Genomic DNA, 23,277 nt, shown 5'->3' on the forward strand with positions numbered 1-23,277 from the left:
TGTCTTTATAAGTTCATATATTTGATTGTAACAAGTCTTGTATAGTTTGTATGTTATAACAGTTCTATTCTGAAAAGCATGGCTGCGGACAAAAGTAACACGTCGCTGCGGGGACGAAAGTAACATGTTACTTGGGCGAGCAAAATAGCATGCAGGATAGAAATTCTTCAGGTGATAATGATTGTCTATGTCTGGTTTGACTGGACCCTTTCAGTGAAAGCTGTTCGAGAGAGAATCATCCCAAATGTTTAGGATGATTCTCTAAATGGCGATCTTCACCACGTATGTCATAATTTTAATTCAGGTTTGGTAAAATTTAATATCTATCATTTAACTAAATACAGAATGTCAAAGAAATGTTCGAAGCTGATTACGCTTTCCACATTTCGTTATTTAAAATATATTTGTTCTTACCGTTATATAAAATATATTTATTTAAATGTTTCTTTCTGTTGTTTTTTATAATAAATAATCCTTTATGTTGGACGAAGTGTTTTTACTTAATTCTCCTGAAAATAATTAGTGTTACTTTCGTCCTACCCCTGCAGGACAAAAGTAACAGTGACAGTCACTGCGGAAAGCTGCCATAACTTTTTAACTACTTATCACTTAAGGCTGAAAATCTGGGCTCAAATGATAGACAAAGAAACATAGTATCTTAAGGCACAATTTTCATTTTTATATCTGTTTGTTTGTTTGTTTTTACTGTTTTCCTGTGTTTCAAGCAGGATGGCGTTTCTAGCTTATTTTTGTTTATATTGCCCAACGAACTATAGTCCCATTTTTTGTATCCCTCCTCTCTCCTTCGGGTCCCAGCAGCAGCACCGCACCGGGAGAAAAGTGGTCTCCCATCTTTCCCCAGTACACCGCCCCACGATGCTTAACTTCGGTGATCTAACGAGAACCGTTGTTTTCCGCCACGGCTACGGCCGCTGGTATTTTTATATCTATAAAAGATAATTGCAGGCTACGCCAAATGTAGAAAGTGCTACTTTCGTCCCCGCTCTCCCCTAGTTCGAGCAATGCCCAGATTAAGCTTCCCGAAAATCGCTGCAACCGCATAGCGTGTCGCCCAATTTCCACCAAAACAGAGTGTGGTACGCGAAAGCGATACACCAGCAAAATGTTCGTCAGTCGATCTCTCCTGACCTGAGGCGGGGGACTTGCCCACGAAATGTCCGAGGCTCGTCCAGCTCGTTTCATCCGTACACCTTTTCTTCAGCCTCCGCGCCAGGCGTCTCGCTCGATCTTCCTTCCCCTTTTTTTCTGCTTTCCTCGTGGAGGCCGCGTTTTAAGCCGCGTATTCACCTGCGCATTCGCCCCGAATGTGCATTCGGCGCGCACCGATTTTTTGCTCGTCCGGTGTTCGGCGCGTGTTCGGGGCGCGGCGCGCATTCGGGCCGATCCGCTTGTTGGCGGTCCATCAAAGCGCGCATTCGGGTCCGAACAATACCATGAAAAGGACGCCGCAAATTTCACTCAACCCCGAACGCGCGCCGAATGCGCGCCGAATGCGCGCTGAGCTCCGAACGGGCAAAAAATCGGTGCGCGCCGAATGCACATTCGGGGCGAATGCGCAGGTGAATACGCGGCTTTACTTGGCGCGTTCGGCGTCCCGTTTCTCCGTCTGGATTCCGCGACCGGTGTTAAGTTTCGCGGTCGTCCGGGTCTGCGGCTTTGTCTCGAGCGAGCGGCCCGCCGCTGGCTGCGGCGTTCCCACGGGCGAGAAACCCCCTCGTCCACCCTTTTTCGTTCCGCCGCGTTTTTTCCCCCGCCCTGCCGCGTTCTTGCTTGTCCACGGATTGTAAAATCGTTCATGATCGACACGGGCCCCGGCCACGGGCGCACAGCGAATTAAAATAAATGGACGCGACGGGGATCACGGCCAGACACCCCCTCCCCCCCGGGTCCCGAACCGTTTTTCCTCCACGAGCTCTATGCTTGTTTACGATTATTGCCGTGGCCTCTCCGCGGTTGTTACCTCCGCACTTTTTACGGCAACGCGATCCCGTGGATCAGTCCGCCGCGAGATGGATCCTGCGCTGGACGAGAATGTCCTTTCGTATAGCCTGCTGTTGAAAGTGTGTGGGTGGAGTTGGCGGTATGTCGTGGTTTGGGTCTGAGTTGAATTTGGGTCACATGGCAGTTATGTACAGATGTCACTTGCGGTATGAATTCCGAGATCCAGGGGAATATGTATAGCTTCTGATTGTAATGAATTGAAGTAGATGATAATGGTGTATGTGCAGGATTGATTAATTTCGTTTCCTACGGTAGATTGCAACAGCAATTGCATTCCGTAAACTGGGGTGACTTTGCCCGCCGGGGTGACTTTGCCCACTTTTTTTACTCTGACTGAAAAATTATTATATGATTGAATTCGCTATTGTTTTTTTTTTTCGTTTGACCTTGCAGGAATTATTGCTATCGATTACAAAACACCGTATGTTCTAATTACTTCGCAATAAAATAAAATGAAGTTTCTTGGAAAAGTGGGCAATGTGTCCCCGGCGCGGGCAAAGTCACCCCAATTTATGGTTTCATTATAATTGCTTACCAGACAGTAAAACGAATCGTGAAGTAGGGGAGAGGCCGGGGCTGGTAAGCCAGTTTTTTAGTTTTTGATTTTTAATAAATTATGTGGACGAAATATCATTAAACCGATTAGTATATTTGATAGGGTATACATTTGGCTATCTGATTAAATTATTCAAGTTGACTCAATGTGACAACAATTAAGGTATTTTAATGCTTTTCTAACACCTTCTATGCTGGTCAACCAGCCCCATGATCGGGGTTGGTTGACTTACAGTATGGGGTAGGTTGACTATAGGTACAATCAGTTAAGAAAAGATTATTAATAACTTACCTCAGTAGTAATAAAATAACACAATGTCACAAGAGTTGTTTCATTATAAAATATAAATTTCTTTCTTTCATATTTTAATAATAAACCGGAAATTTTTTCAACTTAAACATAAATTATAATGTATTTATAACATAGTGAAAATTAAACAAAAAATAAAAATCGCTTTCTGAATAACAAAATAACAATTTAAACCTTATTAACGTTATTAGTCAACCAGCCCCGACAGATCATTTTGACTTAAATAATCTATATAACCTTCAATTATTTATGTATAAACAAAAATACTATGTCAATAGATTGTCTAATAAACAAACTTTAAAATAGTCTCTTAACATTTATTCCATTATAATTATATAGGGCGTGAAAAAAAGAATCTTTAAGAAAAAATATTTACTTACGTAGTTAATTTTTCAACAAACGCTGATTACTATTAAAAGATGTGCGAACGCGGGGTTGGACATAAATGCATGGCACAGTAGAAGTGACTTATTTCTACAGTGAATCTTTCCTCAGTAGAGCATATGTCGGTGCAAAGTTATTAACAATTAGTCAACCTACCCCTTGAGACAACCAGCCCCGGTCTCCCCTATTGAAGAAACAGTGGCTGTACTTCCGAAAGGGACGGGTGGCCGATCGAGATGAAACAGGGTGGGTATTACTAGGGGGTGGAAAGACCCCAAATATAAAATTTTAGCTTCGGCAATTAATGCGTTCAAAAAATACAGGGGTAATTGTGCATAGAAGGGTACACCTTACCGATTTTTTTAATCACTTTACCACGGTCCTCCCTCTTAACAATATTTGTGTTAATTTATACGAAAAACAACGTATTCCACTTTCCAACTTGTCCCGGGTATTAATATTGGTTGGGGTTAGATTAGAGTTTGGCGATGCTAAAAATGAGACTGTGGTTACAAAAGTTCAAAAATAAAAAATGGCAGGACGGGAGGATTCCCGGGTAGGGTGGCCTGCACCAACGTCCAAAAAAATTTTCATAAAAAAATTAAAAAAAAAATTTAACAATTTTTTATTACTATTTCGGAGACTAATAAATACCCGAAGCTACAATTTCAGACTTAGGGTCCACGCCCCCTCCCCGCCCCTCACCCCAAACCCTCATCTCGATCGGCCACCCTTTCGGAATAATATCCGAAACACTACCTACACGCTTTTACGTTTGTGAAAATACCCATCCAGTAAAAGTCAACGAAATTTCACGCCACTGTTCACGGGAAAGAGAGTTTTCAATTTTTTGTGCGTGGTTCACAGGGAGACAGAGCGGCGTGACAATCGTTCCTTCATAATCAACAGCGAGAAAATCATTTCGCGTCGGCGCGAGTGCTTTTCATCGAACGCGCCAACAAAAAACGAGGGGAAAAATGGGTGAAAAAAAAAAGAGGCAGAGAGCCTTGTATAGGCGCGCCAACATTTTGGAGCCGCCGTTTATTTTTCCACCATTTATTCGCGGCCATATGTTTACACGCCCGTCAATCCCGACGTTTTGTTTGATTAAAAGCTGTGATCGTTAGTGATGGCCACACGCGTGTACGTCGAAGCTCGCGACAAGCGAGGGGCTCGCTAAAAAGATCTCACGCGAAAAAAAAATGTTCAATTACCGTGAACAATTTAACGTCGCCGCGGACAATACCAGCGCGCCACGAACGTCTCTAGATATTTCCCGGGAATTCGACTTCTCCTCCGTGAATCGGTTTGTCGTCGCGCGAGGCTACCGTGCAAAAGAATCGAGGTTGAAAACATAAAGTCGATATTTGCGCGTGCACAGTACTGGAGCTCTATCTGCGTCATCAATATTCCAGCTTTGCTGACGCGTAGATATTAAAAGGGACCATAAACACGCCCACGAACCAGGAAACTTTCATTAAACTCCGAGAAGGTTAAGACACCGCCATTCGAAACCTAATTTTTACATACAAAGGACGACCTCATCGTCCCTCGCTGTAACTTCAAGCAACCTCCTGGAAGAGAGTTTAATTTGATCGCTCTCTGAAAGGAGGAGAACACCTCTAAAACGAGCGCGAAAAAAAACTTTCGCGTCTTAGAAGCGAAGAAGCAATTTCAGAAGATAACTTTGTGATCGAGGGGTGTGTGTATGAAAAAAAAAAGAAGAAGAAATTGAGGCGATGCCACGCCTGCGAGTCGAGTTTGTGGAATTCGCGAGGAAAATACACTCGGAGAGGGAAACACAGGTAGATGATTGCGTTAAATTCTTCGCCTGAACGGCCGCGAAAGTGCAAAAGTTGTAATGGATCTCCGAAGACACGGTGGGAAAGTGTAATATAAGAAATGTTCGTATAAAAATCGAGCAAATGTGACTCGACAAATAAGCGAGGTAAAATCAAAAGTTGGAGTGCGACGCATCCATCATTCCAGCGATTCGTTTGCACGGAACCAACAAGTAAATAAATCTGTGTATTTTCCACGCGAATGTGTATTCAGGTTTAATATCCACCTTCATTAATTCACAGGTTATTGAGTTTCCCCCTTCCAATCCGAAGATTAAATTATTCATACGACAGGAGGGATCCATTCGTACGACATATTTTACTGCACATTCAGCGCTAATTAAAAAATATTTCGGGCACGCTCGCTGTACCCCATCCGTGATTCTGAAATGGTATCGAGGGGTGTTTCGCATTAGGAAATGACGATTTATTCCCGATACGACAAATCAGTGTTTCAATTTTTTGAAAATTAACAGTAAATGAATTCCGAATTATCCTTCCTTTCCGATTGATCTCCCGGAGCGGTGAAATTTTTTGCTGAACAGGACAAAGTGCGCAAAATAAAATACGAACAAAGCATGTTCGTAAGAAAAAGCTGAATCGAATTCGTTTCGCCGATTGCATCGAATAATACCGGCCGACGGTTTTTTTGTTACAAAATACTGTACCCTCGAGCAATTCCACTTCCTTTCATGTAAATAGACGAGCGCAGCTTGATCGATAGACAACGGTGAACGCGATAAAAGAAACATTCATAAAATTCATTTGATTGACGACGGTGTGCAGCAGTGATGAGCAACCCGCGGCCCGCCTGAACATTTGCGTATATCTTTTGAACTGTACAAGATATCGGGATGAACTTTGCGCCAAAAAATAGGATAAAATCGTCCCTTTCTAATGAATTATAATTATAGTTTGCGTGTGAGCAACTATTCTCGAGAATGAAAATTTTAAAAAGTGATCGACGTGATTGATTCGCTGACGAACGATTAAATAATTGTATCACAGTAGCAGTTTCGAATATCGCGCCCAATATTGAGAAGCTCGTTTATGGGAAACAGAACGTCGGTGATAGTGCAAAACCGCGTATGAGCAGTTTGTAAATACCGCGAATCTGCAAAAGTAGCGAAATTGGGATTTCGCGACCACGGTTGCCAAGCGCTGTTACGCTTTTTTTAAAAAGTCACGCCGTGTGAAATAGCCAATAGTAAGCCGCCTTTTTACCAACGGGACCGGCAGGTTCAAGGATACCGTGAATCTGTCTCTCTTAGCTAGTTGGCGGCAAAACGGCGTATTTACAGAGAAATCAGGTGAAGTGACGGCACGTTTGGTGCGTGAAAGTGACTTTATACAGAAATTAAGCATTTTCATGATGAATTGATGTTAGTATTTATTACAAGGAGTGCTAAAACTGTCCTAAAAAAGTTCAGTAAAAAAAAAACCCTTAAGGGATCGTGCTCAGTCAGGAGGCCGAAAAAAGGGTGGTCTTTGGAATTTTTTTACTCAAAAGCTATAACACATTTCTCAAAAAATCTTTTTTCCTTTTAAGGATTGCATATAGTACCGTGCATCGTATTTTTTTTGTTTAAAAATATTTATCAATAACTGAGTTATTGTCTATCACTCGAAGTTTCTCTAAAAATAAAGGCTTCTGCGGTGACCACTGCTGCTCGAAAGTCAATCATCTAAAATAAAAAATTCAAAAGAATTTACTTATTATATTGTATTGTCTAGTATTTGAACGAAGGTTTTTTCGAAATATTGATTTGGGAAAAAAATGGCTGATGTTTAAAGTTGAAGTTTCAATTTTTATCATAAATCTTGCCTGATTTTCGTCAATTAAAAGAAAACTAAGCATCGGATAAAAAAATGCTTCGTTCAAATACTAGATAATATAATATAATAAGTAAATTCTTTTGAATTTTTTATTTTAGATGATCGACTTTCGAGCAGCAGTGGTCACCGCAGAAGCCTTTTTTTAGAGAACCTTCGAGTGATAGACAATAACTCAGTTATTGATAACTATTTTTAAATAAAAAAAATACGATGCACGGTACTAGATGCAATCCTTAAAAGGAAAAAAGATTTTCTGAGAAATGTGTTATAGCTTTTGAGTTAAAAATTTCCAAAGACCACCCTTTTTCGGCCTCCTGACTGAGCACGACCCCTTAAAATGGCTGAAATATTAAATTCTTTTTTCCTCCTGTAAAATCGGTAAAATGCAGAACCGCGGTATTTACAAACTGCTCATACGCGGTTCTGCATTATCATCGACGAGAAGTGAGTATTTCATTAAGTAAATTCCAATTGTTATATAATTTCATTTAATTAGAGAAATATACGCACATATACCTGTTTATATTATAATATGTAGGTAGGTATGTATTACTGTGTATATATTACTAATAAACAGTAAATCAAATTAAAAAAACCTTTTATTTTAAATCAATGTCAGAAATAACAAATTTGGTTTCCACTTGTGGTCCACTTCGGACCAAAGGTTGCTCACCACTGGTATACAGCAACCAACTGCGTTGCTAGTGGTGTATCCAGCAACGCAACAGTATTGATGATAAATGTCGTGTATTATTGCGTTACGACGTAGCAACGTTTTCCAATTAAAAACGAAAAACGTGGCTCATTCAGTGCAAATGGAATTCTGTCGTATGTCGAAAAAATATTACTTTATGCTGCGCACACCAAACAAAAAATAGTGCAACAGTGATACGAATTTAAAATTTTATATTTGACGGCGGATGGTTATTAAAATGGAAATCTTTTTCAAAAATCACAGGACCATGGTATTATATCCCTTTGAATGTGACGTAGCTTTAACACTAAACGTACCGGTACTTTACACATACCTATTCTTACCATAAGGGGTCATTTGACCCCTTATGAAATAAACGTTGATTTTTAGAAACAAATTCTGAATTTATTAAAGGAAATAATTGGCAACAAATACGTCTGATTTCTAATAAAATAATCAAACATATATTTGTATTTCTATAAGTAAAATAATCAATTAATTATACTTTTTACATACGACACCCCTTACGAAATAAACGTTGATTTTTAGAAAGAAATTCTGAATTTATTAAAGGAAATAATTGGCAACAAATACGTCTGATTTCTAATAAAATAATCAAACATATATTTGTATTTCTATAAATAAAATAATCAATTAATTACATTTTTTACATATGACTGGTTTCTCCTTCGTGCACTTTCCGCAGACAAATTTTTTGCAAATTATGCAAGTTTGAGTAGTTTTATTACCCGTGCACAATCTTATTTGGCACATTCTTCGTGATCCCTGGTTTCTTGTAAATCTCCGACAAGAGCCCTTTCTGTTTATGCGTTACGTCGTATGGACCCGACCGGGTCGTTCAAGTGCTCACGCCGAAACCAATCACACACATCAGATTCAGATAAATGAAACTATAACTTGAGAAGTGTATCTGAGTCCAGAACTAAGGTTCCAGTTGGAGAACTGCAGAAAAATACGTAAATGTCGTAAGGGGTAAAATTATTATTATCATTATTATTCGTCTTCATTACTTGAAACACACAGAGAAACACAATACATAAAGACTAGCGAAGTAAAGGGCGAGGCTGCAGTAGAATACTGTTAGAAGCCTAATCGTAACTAAATAGCTAACATTAAACTAAAACTAAAACTAGGGAAGAAAAATAGAAACAGAGAGAATCTAAACATCATTCTGACGCATAGTGGAAAAATATATATTTCGTCGAGCTCTACATTTAAAATCAGGAAACCAATTTAGTTAGGGCTCAAACGACCCCACGTGGTACATAAGGTAGGCAAAGAATTTTTCTCGGTAAAAAATAAGCTAAGAGAAAAACGGAAAGCGAGAAATTGAATAATCAGATAATATAAGAATTTACAGAAAGTCGGACCACAGCGTTGCCACGTTTCAAACAGTTCCAAAAATCCGAGCACATTGCTGTCTATTTATTCAATTATCTAATAAACCGTACGGTAAATGTCCAATTTTTTTTTTAGAATTTCATAGGAATACTTAAGCTTTTCATTGCAACATTTTTAGGACTTTCTCACTATTTTTATGGACTCAGTGTAACATTTTATAGAAATTCTATCCCTTCTCCCATAACAGCCTGCGTATAAGAACGCAACTTTGATTTCAATTTTTTCAAAAACCGTGCGGTCAATCGACTTCAAATTTCGACACAATGCGGACTACACTTTGAACATCAGATTAAAACACTTGTCAAATATTTCCCATTATTTTTTCCCCGGTATCGAAGCTCCTTAAACGCCGGATGCTTTACGAGCATAGGTGCGAATGTCTATTTCTTGTCCTACTTTACCCCGAATTTAACCCACGTCAAACCTAGACCTGACACTACCCAGCACACCAGTCTCCGAAGAGTGCGATAAGGGAAGACACTTTGGAAGAGACTAAATCCTTCAATCAACATCGCTACCTATCAAGATCTTTCCTATCCAGAACACACACACCTATTGTCGAAAAGATTACACAGTAGAATTCTTTGGTAAACGCTGCTACCCAAATATCGTTCCGTCCACTACGCCCGTGTCGCACGATCAAACACGAAAGCGTCGCGTTACAAACCGACCCTATACCGCAAACGTTAGTTTACTGCTTGGCTCCCACTCGAGCGGACGACACGCCAAAGGACAAACCGTAATCCGGACGTAACTCGACAAACACCGTCGTCCCGGGATAGGATCCACGTCCGAAATGATGTCCAGAACGCGGCCCGGCGATAAAGCGGAGTCACGAATTCGCCGGCCAGCTTGGTCGAGCGGCGGGGCGAGAAGCAGGGGAGTCGTTCGTCTTTTCTCCACGTTCAGCGCGGCCAGGGCTAGAGATCCGACGCTGCGAGACCACCTATAAAGTTTTACCGCGTCGCGAGGCGTAACGTTTCGAAAGCAATAAACGGAGGAGTCGAGGGGTTGAGAATTTCGAGGGTCGAGGAGCGCGCGGCGGCGGCGGCGCGCTTTGAAATTTCCATTCGTCCCTACTGCAGAAGCCGCGTATTAAAGGACTACTTAAGGAACATTCCTGTTCTCGTTTTTCCCTCCCCGGCCCTTTCTCCTTCGCGTTCGACGCGAAGTCGGCGGGAGAGCACGTGCTCCATTCGCGAAACAAAGGCGGAACGCGGAGTCAAAGGAACTCGTTGACCGCCGGCGAACAGAATGGCCCCGATGCCGGAAGCGTGGTAGCGAAAAATCGCGTACAGTGGGTGGAAGAGATATAGTCGCGTACTTCGGGCACACTCGCGCGGCGTGCGAAGCGAATACGCTTCAGCTACACGCTGCCAAATGCGTTCCCCGCCACTCGTTGCAACGCTAGTGCAGGTTCAAAAAGGACCATCTACCTTTGTGTGCTGAAGCCTCCTTGCGCTACGATGACCGTCCAATCTGCCCTCTAGCAAATTGCCAGCCATTGTCGGATTTCGAATCGTTTCGATTATCAGGCATAATCGAAAACATTGCGAAATCCTGGACGCTCAGAGGACCGCATTCCCGAAGAGCTAGACGCTTCTGAAAGGCAATGAATATGGGCTAAACGAGCCCATTACGGGAGCGCTGACGTTTCGAAGGAGACGAGCAACGAATGATAATTTAGCAGAAATTTTTCTTGGTTAACCAACCGACTGTCCTCGGCAGCCGAGTTGTGATATACGAGCATTTTTGCGGTAACGAACGTAATTATTGTCCACCGGGACCGACCGGGAGTAGGTCGTTGGCGAAACGAGTGGCGGGAAATTAATTTTTACCGTCGCTCCTAGGCCGTGACGGCCAATATTTTCGCATAAGTTAGCCGCTGACATGTCGGAACGACTTCGCGGGGGACTGCAATCATAATAAACGTGGCCGTACGCGGTTACGGTTAACCGTATTGTTCAAGGGAACCTCTCTCTTCCCGGGGAAACGTAACCGAAAGGGAGCATATATCGCGCGCGGTATGAGCTCGGTAAATATTAGCTCGTCCTGGATATTACAATTCTAGAACTAGTTCAACGCGAGCCAGTCGCTTCCTTTATCCATCATGAACGATCACGAGAGCTTCCTGGTCCCGTTCTCTCTAAGCTCCTTTCAAATTCTTATGAACTGTATCGTCGAAAATATTCCAATATGTTCCCAGAGAAATTTTCAATTTCCCCAGCGATGCTGCATGTTTGTTGAAGCAGAACACCCTTGGAAGCCGCGGCGGGCTCGCAGTCGGAGCGTAAAGGGTGTGACTTCCCTTTCAGTGGCGGAATTCTAATTAAACCTGGACGTTATAATGAGTGCGATTAAAGTTACAGTTGAATACAGACACGGGGGTAGCTCGTCCCGGCGTTCTGGTAGAATTTTTAAGCAGTTGGATGGCAGGGTAGATTCTCAGCCACGGGAAACAGTTTGATCGGATGAAGCCATAGCTTCCAGGTAATCTTCGGTTCGCAAAATTCACGGCTATAAATTCGCCCGGCGAACCCGATACCCTGGTATTTATAAAGCAAACCGCGTCTCGCTGGGTTAGAGTTTCAAAGCCCCTGCTGGTAAAGTGAAAGGGAGTATCCTTATACTTCGGTAATACTTCTCGGCCTCGTAGCGTCGGACGAACCGAAGCCTTCGTTGTTTGACGTTGCGGGAAAAGGCGAGGGGAAAATCAGGATCGGTAGAAAATTGCCTAATAATATCTCACGAAATGAACGCCAACGAGTCGGCGATGCGACGATCACATAGGAGACACTCAGAGTGCGAAACGTCGGCTGTACCAATAATTATTACCGACACTGAATGCCCCGGACTGGAGGAGCGCCTCATCGATCGAGGCCACACACAGTGTGCGATTTTGGACAAAAATCGCTAGACAGCGCAAATCTTGATCGATTTCAATAATTTTTTTTTTTAAATACTCGTAAGGGGCTCAGCAATAACGGAGGGGCGCAGTAAATCCTGTATTTTTTAGTCTAATCTATAAAAATATTATTTAGCACAACATGACATAAAAACGTAAACTTTGGAAATTGAGGATATTAAAAATGAATAATGAATTTTTTGTAAATTTAATATTAGCTATAAAATAACGAATTTAATTCAAATTTACAAAATTTATGTTTTAAATAAACTGTAAGTGTAGCTGATTTAAATCTAATACTTTTAAATTATATTTTATTTTTATTAGTTTTGATTTTATTTCTAATATATATATTTTTTTCTTAATTTTTTTAGGAATTGTATTAAAATAGAATTTCATGTGGCAACTAATTTTATAATAATTTGTTAATATGAATTATATGTGCCATGTTAGATGCATTGAAATGTTACATGCATTGTGGCTTATTTTATAATAACATTTCTTCAGCATCAACCGTTAAGGGCTTAACTTTTTTATCTTCTTTCAGTCTGAGAGAGCTAATTAAGGGATCTGACGAGATCAAGAGATAATGTAAAATATCTTTGTTACTCATTTGCCTGTTGCACATTCTGCTATGTTTAGCTCGTGCTTTACGAAAAATTTTATTATTTCCTTCTTGTGGCTCTTCTGATAGCCAGCCAAACGGTAAATCAAATGATTTAATAATGTCGCTTCCACGAATAAGAATTTTATGAAGGGATTGTGGCATTTTATACCATTCATACAATTCCACACAAATATCTGCAGTATCGAAGCAATATGTTTTAAATTTACTACAATCGATCATTCTACCACAAGTTAAAACTTGCAAAATATTATACAATCTTTGGATCAAATGTTCATCTAAACCAGTATATTTCGCAACGGCTTTGGCTTGGGCAAAAAAGAAACGAGCAACATTACCAGTGTTGGTTGTTCCAAAACCTTGCTTAACAATATCTACGTGTAATGAAAGATTACATTTTAAAGAATTTTGTATACTCTGTTTCCTTAATTTCTTCAAATGTTTTTCTTTGTCTGTCCTTGCTGAACCTTTTTTGAAATCAAGATTATACGCTACGTGTAATAGATATTCCATGAAACGGATCCAACAGTGGAGTGTAGAAAGGCCGAATTTGTAATATTCTTCATTACTTTGAAGACTTTTCACATAACCCAGATTATTTATAAATTTAGGTCCAACTCGACAAATATTAGTTATGCTAAATAATATTTTTTATAGATTAGACTAAAAAAACACAGGATTCACTGCACCCCTCCGTTATTGCCGAGCCCTTTACGAGTATTAAAAAAAAAAATTATTGAAATCGGTCAAGATTTGCGCTGTCTAGCGATTTTTGTCCAAAATCGCACACTGCGCGACAGGAGAAGCGGGAAGAGAATTGGGATTCAGCCTGGCGATGCGAATAACGAGGACGACCGCCAGGATCAATTCGACCTCCGATTGTCGTGTGCTTTCACTGATCGGCGCCGAGCTTAACGAGAACTTTGTACGAGACTGAAAGAATCAATCAGGGGGAAAAGCTAGCGAAGAGTTTAAGAGCCAAAGGATCAGAGCGCCGACGAGTTCGCGAAGGGGCACCACTCGCAGCGAAATAACTTGAGCAATAACGCGATAATCCCGCGGTCGACGGCCGAAGGAAGCGAATTAAACGATCCGTTCGCGGTCGGAAGCTCGAAACCGCGGCGAGCCGAGACGGAAATTGGGTCGTAGTCCCTCGGGAATTTCAGACCCGCTCGGTCCCCCTTGGGTGATCTTATTACGGAATTGGAGCAGCCCCCTAACCGGATATATCCGAGCCGGTTTTCGGGATTTCCCTGGCAAATAAAACCACACGCGGCGCGGCCGTCTAGTTCGCCTGTGCTCCCGACGCGTCCTCCCCGCTTTTATTACGCCGCGTCTATTCGCGTTTAGGTGTTTCGTTGGTGATTAAACGCGCGATCGGGATATCTACGGCTGGAATCCGCCAGCAGCGACAGCAAGCCAACAGGCTCGGATTGCATCCCCGACATAATCTCCTTAGGGCTCAACTTTCTTTACGATCACGAGTCGATCGTGAACGTTGCGCGTTGTAAAAAAAAAAGTTTTTACCACTCTGCCCGTATCGATGCAAATTGCTGCCACTGTCCGCCCGGTACGAACGTCTCCTCGGTGCTCCTGAAACTTTGTTGGCGAGGATCGTGACGACCGAGATTCGGTTAAAGGATACGAGTTTTCGATCTCGGTATGAAAAGTCTCGTGACAGGAAACGTCCCTCCTCCCCCGTCGTCGGGCGGGCTTAATACTTCGCGTGTTACTCTTTTTACGATATTTAACCGAATAAATTGGAGCTTACGGCGGGCGACTCGGAGCCGCTGCGTATATTCCAGCAAGCTTCTTACGAGGGAAATTTAACAGTTCCGAGAGGGGGCCCCGGAGTGGCCGGATTAAATAAGGTGGTTTTATTGAGCCCTCGGCAAAAAATATATGTCACAGCACGGTGGCATAAAGGGAGTGATATACGGATGCATGGCGCACGTGTGCAATATTGACTTTTACGGTAGCACCTTTTTACGCGCCGCGTTATCCCTGCAGGTATCCAAAGAAGCTCCGGCGGAAACATAAAAACCGATAGAGGAGCGTTACGTAGCTCGCGAATATGCTCCGCTTCTCTCCTCCTCGCGGTGAAATCATAATTTCCACCGCCGATGAAGGTCTTCGCCGACACCTGATATCCTGGATCCGGGCTACTTGACCTTCTTCGGCGTAGAATTCTCAGGGGAGTGCCAAATATCGCGGCGTATCAAAATTAGATAGGTTTAATTAAAAGGAAAAAAAATCGCGTGGCACAGGAACGTGGAAGGACACTTGTTTTAATCAGGCGCAGAATTTTGGAGCGCAGGCTCCTTTATCCACTCGTCGATGCCCGAGGAGATTACACCGATAGATAAAGGAGTCCTGGAACTCTCGTATCCCCCGAAAGGGTCGTTGTAACGCCGAGATTGTCGAATATTACAGAGCCACAGGCCGGATAAACGCGAGTTCATGAAGCGATCGCGACAGCCGTGGCATCCTGCCGGAACAACTAGCCGCTTTTATTAAATCCCGAAGGATCGGCCGAAATGGCAAAAGTTCGTGGCCGTCTGGGCCCGTATTTAGTCGGAGCTGGCTTAGAAGGATAAAGCCGCAGATGGTGGCGTACTTTCTCCCCCCCGCGATCGCTCCTATCAATTCCACCTATCTCCGGCGGAGTGAAAGATAACGGTATCGAGATGACCGCAATCGCTGCAACGTGTGCCCGTCCTCTATTGTTAACTTCATCGGGGATTAAATCATCCCGCTCGCGATCTTTCCACCAGCCTTTTTAACTTTTCACGCTGGTGTCCAGCTACGAATTGATCCCGATTCACACCGCCGCGTTAATCTCCCGTAAGAACCTTCCGATCCATAAGGAAGAATGCCTGGCCCGCGGAAAAGGGTGATACATTTCTAAAAACCCCAAATGGAACCAGTCTCGGTATCCCGAGCGAGGGGCGTTACCCCCTTGCGCGGCATCGATACAATTCCTCCTTCCCCCTTGATTTATCGTTATTATCCGCAAAGATTTACCGTTCTGCCTTCCTTTTTATGACCAGGGATCCCAAAGGTTCGCTACTCGCCTCACATAATAATCAATTTTTTCCGGTTTCTCTTCTTCTCTTTTGCCGATCCCCGGGCGTTCAATCGACTGACGGCGGCGCATTTAATATACACTTAACGGGTCTCTTTGCATGCAACCTTGTTCCACGGCCCTGTCATTAATTACCAGCAAAAAGTTCCGATGTAAAGGGAAGCGGGGGGGGTCGGGGGGAGGCTTTTGTCGTCTTCCGGCCAATATAGCCGAGCACCTATGGGCGCGCGGGCTGGACGAGGAGGAGCAGGGCGAGCTCGTAGCCTGACACTTTGCGCGTGAGGCGCCAGCGAAAGATTAATGACACTTACTCGGGTAACTCGGCTGCTCCTGCATCCCATTAATACATTACCTGTACACGGTGCCCATCTCTCGCCTCGCGCTCCCGACCATTGACACCGTTTTCCAGGCGCTCGTCGTCGCCGTCGTAGACGCGGTCTTGGGAGTGGCGCGCGCGGACGACGCTCCGGAGGACCCGGCTCCTCTCGTCACCGTTCCTCGTGCGCGCGTTACACCTCGTAAATTTCATTCCTCGGGTAATCAAGGAGCCACGTCGGATCGAATGACGCCGTGGAGCGCGTCTTCCCCCCAGCGAGGCGGCTGCGCCCCCTCCCTCCCCTCTTAATCTCGTTAAGCCGACTGCCAGCAACTGCTCCTCTCTCTTCTAATTGCTCTTCCCGAATTGCTGCAGGCCCTATATTGGCCGACACGTTTATAAGCGGTTGCTTTTCGGCGGAGCCGCCGCGCCGGCGAACGCGCGCCATTACTCTCGAATAACATCCTGCGCGATAATTCCGGCAAATTAGAAATACAGTGGAATAAGTGCTTTGTAACTTTGTATCTCGGCCCTTGGGCGACGGGCCTGCAGGTTGATACTGTCTACGCGGATTTTAGGGAGGCTTTTCACAGGATGAACTTGCATCTTCTGATTGATAAACTAGCGAAGGTTTCGGTAGGCGACAGCGTGTCTGGAAGGGTTTATGCCACGTCGGGTGTTCCGCAGGGATCCCATCTTGGGACGCTGCTTTTTTTGCTCTTTGTTAACAATGGGAGGGACTGATTCTTGTACAGTGAGTTACTCCTGTTTCCTGATGATCTCAAGATCTTCGACACGGTTGCCAGTAATTCCGATGCTCTTGATCTCCAGTTTGATCTTGATAGGTTGGACGAGTGGTGTCCGAGTAATTGTATGGAGCTAAATGTTACTAGGGTGGGTTTACCAGTAAATGAACACGTGACAGTGAATGGACATTTTATATTAAAATGAGTAAAATAAGTTATTAAAATAAGCAACTAATTAATTAGAGACTTCTTTTAATTTCTTGCTTCATATCCAAAGAATTTTTGCAGCACGTAGAATCAATTGCGATGCAAACATAATTTTATAAAAGTGTTCATTATTCATTAGCCTTAAGTGTTCGTTTATTTGTGCGTTTACCCTAAGTGTCAATGCCTTGAGATTTACGCGTAGTAGGAATCTCTCTGCCTATCTCTATGCTCTCTCTGGTGTTCAGCTTTCTACTTAGGTGTCGGAAAAAGAGAGCCACGGCGCCGGGAATCGAACCCGAGCCGTCCGCGTGCTGATCAGTCGCGTTTGCTATCACGGCTACGCAGACTCTCCGCTGGGGCTGGGACTATTCGAATGATTTAATATTCGAATATTTGACAAGTATTCGAATGCTACGAATAAACTTCGAATATTTGAGCATTCGAGTATTTGAGCATTCGAATATTTGAGCATTCGAGTATTTGAGCATTCGAATATTTGACAAGTATTCGAATGCTACGAATAAACTTCGAATATTTGAGTATTCGAATAATAACATTCGAATACATCAGTATTCGAATAGTATGATGTGAAGTGGGTCAAAATTAGCTTACAAGATTTCACCCTGACAAATGAACCTAAAGAACTTGGTTTATAATTCACACCATACTATTCGAATACATCAGTATTCGAATACATCAGTATTCGAATACTTAAATATTCGAATAGTATTCGAATACTTGGATATTCGAATAGGATTCGAATACTTAGATATTCGAATACTTGGATATTCGAATAGTATTTGAATACTTGGATATTCGAATAGTATTCGAATACTTGGACATTCGAATAGTATTCGAATACTTGGATATTCGAATAGTATTCAAATACTTGGATATTCGAATTATATTCGTCAAATAATTGAGCAACTGAAGTATGCGTATATCCGAATACCGAAAAATTCGACAAATAGTCCCAGCCCTACTCTCCACGGTCTCTGTCTTCCGAACTCCTCATAAATGGACGCCACCTATGGGCCTCATCGCACACCATAGGCCGTTGCCTGAATGCCGGTTGCCTACTACACTACTCTGAAGTCTATACGCGATTTAGGGGCTGTTATTGATTCCTCGTTATCCTTCGTAGAGCACATTCGCCATGTTTCTGCTAGGGCAAATAAAATGCTGGATTTATTCGCAGAGCATGCTCCAAGTTCAAGAATCCTAAAACCCTGCTGTATTTGTACAACATGCTAGTTCTGCCTCATCTGGAATATGGGTGCGTTATTTGGTCTCCCCACGTGGCTAAATACAAGAAGGAATTGGAGAGGGTTCAGCGGAGCTTTTTGCGATTCTTGGCGTACAAAGTGGGGCAACCCCTTCCTCGCTATGATCACGACTATGGACCGATTATGCGCAAATTTGGCATTCAGTCACTGGAGTGTAGGCGGATTGCTAACGACCTGACTTTTTTGTTCAAAATTATTAATGGCTTGGAGTGCAGCCCGTGTGTCATTAGTTCAGTTAATTTTAATGTTCCGCAGCGTGCTATCAGGCACACTCTGCTCTTTAGACATCACGTCTAAACCTCCAGATTTGGTCTTACCGACCCCATAAGCCGAATTTGTAATCTGGCTAACAAGTATTGTACGGAGATTTATTTTTTTCATGGCTCTTCTTCTACTTTTAAGACTAAGTAGTATCAATAGAACAGTGGCAGATGCGGCTATGTCTTGACAGTTAAGCCGGGAATCCACCGGAAAGCTAAGCTAACCTATGCTTTGCGATGCTATGTTTTAGCTTAGCTTTTGGTGGAAACGGATACATAAAATTGTATTGAAGCTAATTTCTTTAAAACGTAGCATGGCATAGCATAGCATAGCTTAGCTTAGCTTCCCGGTGGACTCCCGGTTTTATGCGCATTTCTCGGCTTTCATGATCATTGTATCTACATATTTCGTTTGTTTATCTTTCTCGTTTCTGTGTAATGTCCGTCTCTACTAGATATTGTTATTACCAATTTTGTTAATAAATAGCTCTTACCCATATATGTTAAATAAATAAAGAATATTGGTATTTTGAGCTTGCAGCCGCGGGAGGGACCATTCCTTGCGCGCTACGCTGAGGAACGAACGAACTTTGCTTCGATAGCTGCTTATTTGCGAAAGCAGTGGCAGTGGGGTTGTCGTTTCAACTCTGTTTCAAAGCTCACTTCTTTCCAACCCTCTGGTTTTTCGGGGCGGCGAGTTCCAATCGGTCGATGCTCGTCCGACTCGCACAGAAAGCTGGCGAGATGCTTTCACGGCAGTGCCGGGCGGCTAACGCGATAATCGCATCACGCTGACCGACCCACAATGCCGGATTAGTCGACGGCTCTCCCCGCGGCGTAGGGCCAGTTATTCGAAACGGCTGCACCGGGCAAATTGATGCGTGATCGTCGCATTGTTCCCCGGGACGGTCCTCGGAGACGGATGCTGCAGAATTTCACGGCGTGCCGGCGCAACCGAATACACGGCGGAGCTTTTCGCGGGAATTCAACGCGCTCGCTTGCGCGTTTGAAAGGCGACGCTCGCCGCTCGCTCCGGCGCTGATATTTCATCCGTCGAGGACCGTTCAATTGGACGTAGAAAGTTCAGCATCGATCGACGTTATTGTTACTTGCGTTGATGCGCACCGTAGATCCTGGCAAGTGGCCCCAGTGATATTCACGAGTCACGTTTGCAGAGGGTGGTCCACTTGTATCGATCACACCAGGCAACAAGTACGAATCACGATTGTTTGCGCTGAGAAGAATCTATCTTTTCCCCCTCGATTCGTAAAAATTCAAGAGCTCCGTAAGTTTACGTAAGCTCTCCCTCCACGCGGAGATAAATTTCGCTGTGCATCAGGCTAAGCCACTCACCCTGTACATCGCTGGAACGCCTCGATATTCCTGACGCGTCGAGATTTATTTCGATCGAAACTTTGTTTACTTCCTGCAACACGTAACGTCACTCCGATCTTGATCAACGATGTTGCAAGCGCGTACACGACCTTAGGCGCCGCGATTGGCGTCGATTGTCGCCCTGTCATCGGCGGATGATGATCGATGGTGGACAATCAATGAATTTCCCCCGGACGAGTCCCCTCCGCTCTATGCAACGGCGACCTTCTTTCCCTCACCCCCGCCGCCCCGCCGTCCCTTTTTCGCCGCGACTCTCGCGATATCATCGCGCGTCCAAGGTAATTCTATTCGAAAGTTCCGTCGCGGGGGTCAGCCGGACGATCCCGGTGAATTTCAATGAAACTCGTTAGAAGCGGTCCGCTTCCGCGGTCCGGCTGTTTGGCCAATTTATAAAGGAACGTTACGGCGTAACGGTTCCACGAATAAAATATGCCCGGCGGATTACGACTTGCGGCAACTTTTAATAATTCTGATAACAAGACTCGCTTAAGTTTCGCGTGCGAGGAGAAGAGAGAGAAAAAACGAAGGGAGGATCGCCGCCATCGGGATGGAAAAGTGCTAAGGGCTGCGTGGGAAGCTCCAGCGCGCATCAAAAACTTGCTCCAACTCCGCTCTGTCCTTTTAGGAGATAATGCCGAGTGGGAGATAAATTTTCCAGCGCCGTTCACGTGTTTCTATTTCATCCTCGAGATAAGTTGCTTTCAATTTTCCTTCGAACGTTCGCAGGCTCTTGGCGAGCGTTTACGAGGTGGGGCTGCAAGTGGCAGCCGGGCGGCCCATGCGCGTACTTTTACTACTTGGGCTGTTGTACCTTCTTTGATCTCTGTTCCAGCGTTGAACGTCTAACGTGACATTGTGTAGCGTACCGTGTGATATACGTAATTAACGCTTGCTACATCTAAGACACCTGAAACACTGGCGAAGCAGCTGTACACAGCGTCAAGGGGTTAGAGAATCACGCCCACGATATCCATTCCATCGGAGCCCGTCTCCTTTTTCGACGCTCGTCGTTACCAGCTCCAGCAACAACGCCAATACCTTGAACCACGTGTTTTTTTTTTTTTTTCACGGCGCCGAATCCGGGGAGATCAACGAACAGGGAAAAAACGCGGGCCCAACAGGAAATTGAACGCGAAAACGCTATCAGCGTTGGGTACGCGTGGTTTAATGGAAGCCCGTTTCTTTATAGCCGTTTGATATCGAATGCGAGCGGTATACACATCACGGGCATCGGGGACGACGCTAGGAGCTCCTATGCTCGGGGATACACCGGCGGTATCGGCCCGTCGAGCAGGAAATTAATAACGGTTATCGCGCGTGTAAACGAGGATTATCGGGGGCCGGAGGAAGCCGACTCGGACGAACAGGAATTCGTTAAAGAAAGCTAATACGCGATTATTCGCGGGACGTGGCATATTCGCGAAGCAAACGACACGTTTAACATCATCCCCGCCGGCGTGTAATCCGCTCGCCTTCAACGACCGTTTGTTTAATCCGGGACTCGAGGTCTTAATGAGTTTGCCGGGCCTGCAACGCGTGCAACGCTTTTCGAATATATCAATCGCGAGAGTAAGATAAGATGTTATATCCATCGCGCGAAAAAGTCGAGCACGCAATTTCCGGGGACCTTTTTAAGGGGGATTTCAACGGCGGGTTTAATATATTCGCGAGGATTCCGCTATTTACGTCCATGGCCATTTACAATGTTAATAAACCAGACGGTAATAAGCCGGGGGAATTTATCGAATATTGAATCTCACCGATATTCAGAGTATTGCTGATAATACGAGCTGTAATATCCATTATCGTTTGGATACTGTCCAGGAAATCTGTTGTTGCTCGACGTTGCTGCTTTTGTTGCTCCTTTCGGATGCTTGTAGCGCTACAAAAAGCGAAATGTAATGCAACCGTAGTCGACTAGTGAATGTTTTATTAAACGACATACAAATCGCTACATTATTCTGCACCATTTATGGTAATTGTGGGACAGTTGCCGCACCTTACGCAAAATTGTCACCAATTTTGCAATGAAAATTTCTTCCAAGGATACATATTATTAGTTGAACGCCTTGTTCTACTTCTGGCATTAAAGAAAATCAAAATTTTAATATCTGTCACCCTTCAAGAATTGAAATTAGAAACATCCATTTTTTAGGAGAGACGCCGCACGCGCGGGAGTGGTGCCGCATTTCGAAAAACGACGTTTAATTTTCCATTTAAACTCGTTAATTTTAACTTTTTATTTAAAAAAAAATAGTAAAAGCAGAGTAAAATGAGACATCTTTTTAATTTATACAGTTATAAAATACAATAAAATTGGAAAAATAAATAGGTGCAGATATTATTTCTGCTTTTCTAAATTTAATTGTCTTTACTTCTTTCTTCCACATTCATTACACATCAAATAAAAATAAAATGTGAAAAAGAGTAAGAAGCTCACAAATATGTTTGGATTATCAGATTTGTCATTGAAAAATAAATAATTTGCCTTGAGATATCGCGGTATCTATTTTGAGACACTCTTTTCGTATTTTTATCATTAAAAGCATCGTTTAGTCGACTTACCTTCGGATACAGTGCGCATAAAAGTGCGGCATCTATCCCAAATGCCCGGAAGAGATGCCGCACTTTCGTATTTCCAAGTGCTATGTCGAATATAACCTATTCTAGCCGAGAAATATTCCACACAGTTCCTTTAACGTATTACAAAAGTTATATCACGAAAAACTATGATTTTTTAACTACTACGATAGTTTAATAAACTCGACGTATAACTATTGAGGCAAAGTGCGGTAGGCTTACCCCGAAAAATAGCAAAATCTTTAAAACTAATAATGCAAACACGTTCTCGCTTATTAATCTAACCTAAACGAACAGCCTAAAGTAAATAAAATCGACAGTGTCGTATTTTATTACCGAAAACCCTGAAATACCGAAGGTGCGACGCCTCTCCCAGTGCGGCATCTCTCCCACAATTACCCTATTAAAGTCAATCGCGCGTAAAAATAGCCACTAAATTTTCCTCAAACAAAAAGATTCGACACCGGCCTGCATAGTACAGTACCAATTCACTCACAGCGACTGATTCTCTACATCGTCCGTTTCTACTTCCAAGCCAGTCTCATTTCACTTGCAGACCGAGCTTCCTCACATGTTCAAGTCAGCCCCCCAGTTCGCGACACCCGTGTGCGGGCGGAATAAAGTCCTCTTCCTAGATCTATCCCCGATGTTAACTTTTGTGTGGGTCGGCCATCCGTTACCAAAGAAATACTTTCCCCCCGCGTTTATCGCAAGTAATATCGAATGATCCGACCTGGTGAAATCAATTCTCCGCGTCTAGCGTGTGCATCGGGCGACTCTCGCGCGGCGAAAGAGAAGGAAGAAAGAA

The 23,277-nt window shown here is 43.5% G+C and overlaps 2 protein-coding genes across 5 annotated transcripts in view; both read right to left on the reverse strand.

Annotated features, from left to right (window-relative positions):
* Positions 1–23,277, reverse strand: part of Kug (FAT atypical cadherin kugelei) — a 508,387-nt gene that overhangs the window by 174,980 nt on the left and 310,130 nt on the right. The window lies entirely within an intron of this gene.
* LOC143367227 (uncharacterized) lies at positions 12,436–22,486 on the reverse strand. Its single transcript, XM_076808852.1, has 2 exons — positions 22,455–22,486; positions 12,436–13,231 (listed from the first exon to the last, which is right to left on the reverse strand). The coding sequence occupies exons 1-2, from the start codon at positions 22,484–22,486 to the stop codon at positions 12,457–12,459; spliced, it is 807 nt and encodes a 268-aa protein (XP_076664967.1). The 3' UTR covers positions 12,436–12,456.

This window comes from Andrena cerasifolii, chromosome 3, assembly GCF_050908995.1.
Source record: "Andrena cerasifolii isolate SP2316 chromosome 3, iyAndCera1_principal, whole genome shotgun sequence".
Taxonomy (NCBI): domain Eukaryota; kingdom Metazoa; phylum Arthropoda; class Insecta; order Hymenoptera; family Andrenidae; genus Andrena; species Andrena cerasifolii.

Bases quoted from the DNA above. Each gene is read 5' to 3' on its own strand.
- LOC143367227 (XM_076808852.1), bottom strand. From the start codon at position 22,486: ATGCCGCACTTTTATGCGCACTGTATCCGAAG. The intron at 13,232-22,454 runs GTAAGTCGACTA...AATATTATTTAG, and splicing joins TATGCGCACTGTATCCGAAG to CATAACTAATATTTGTCGAG.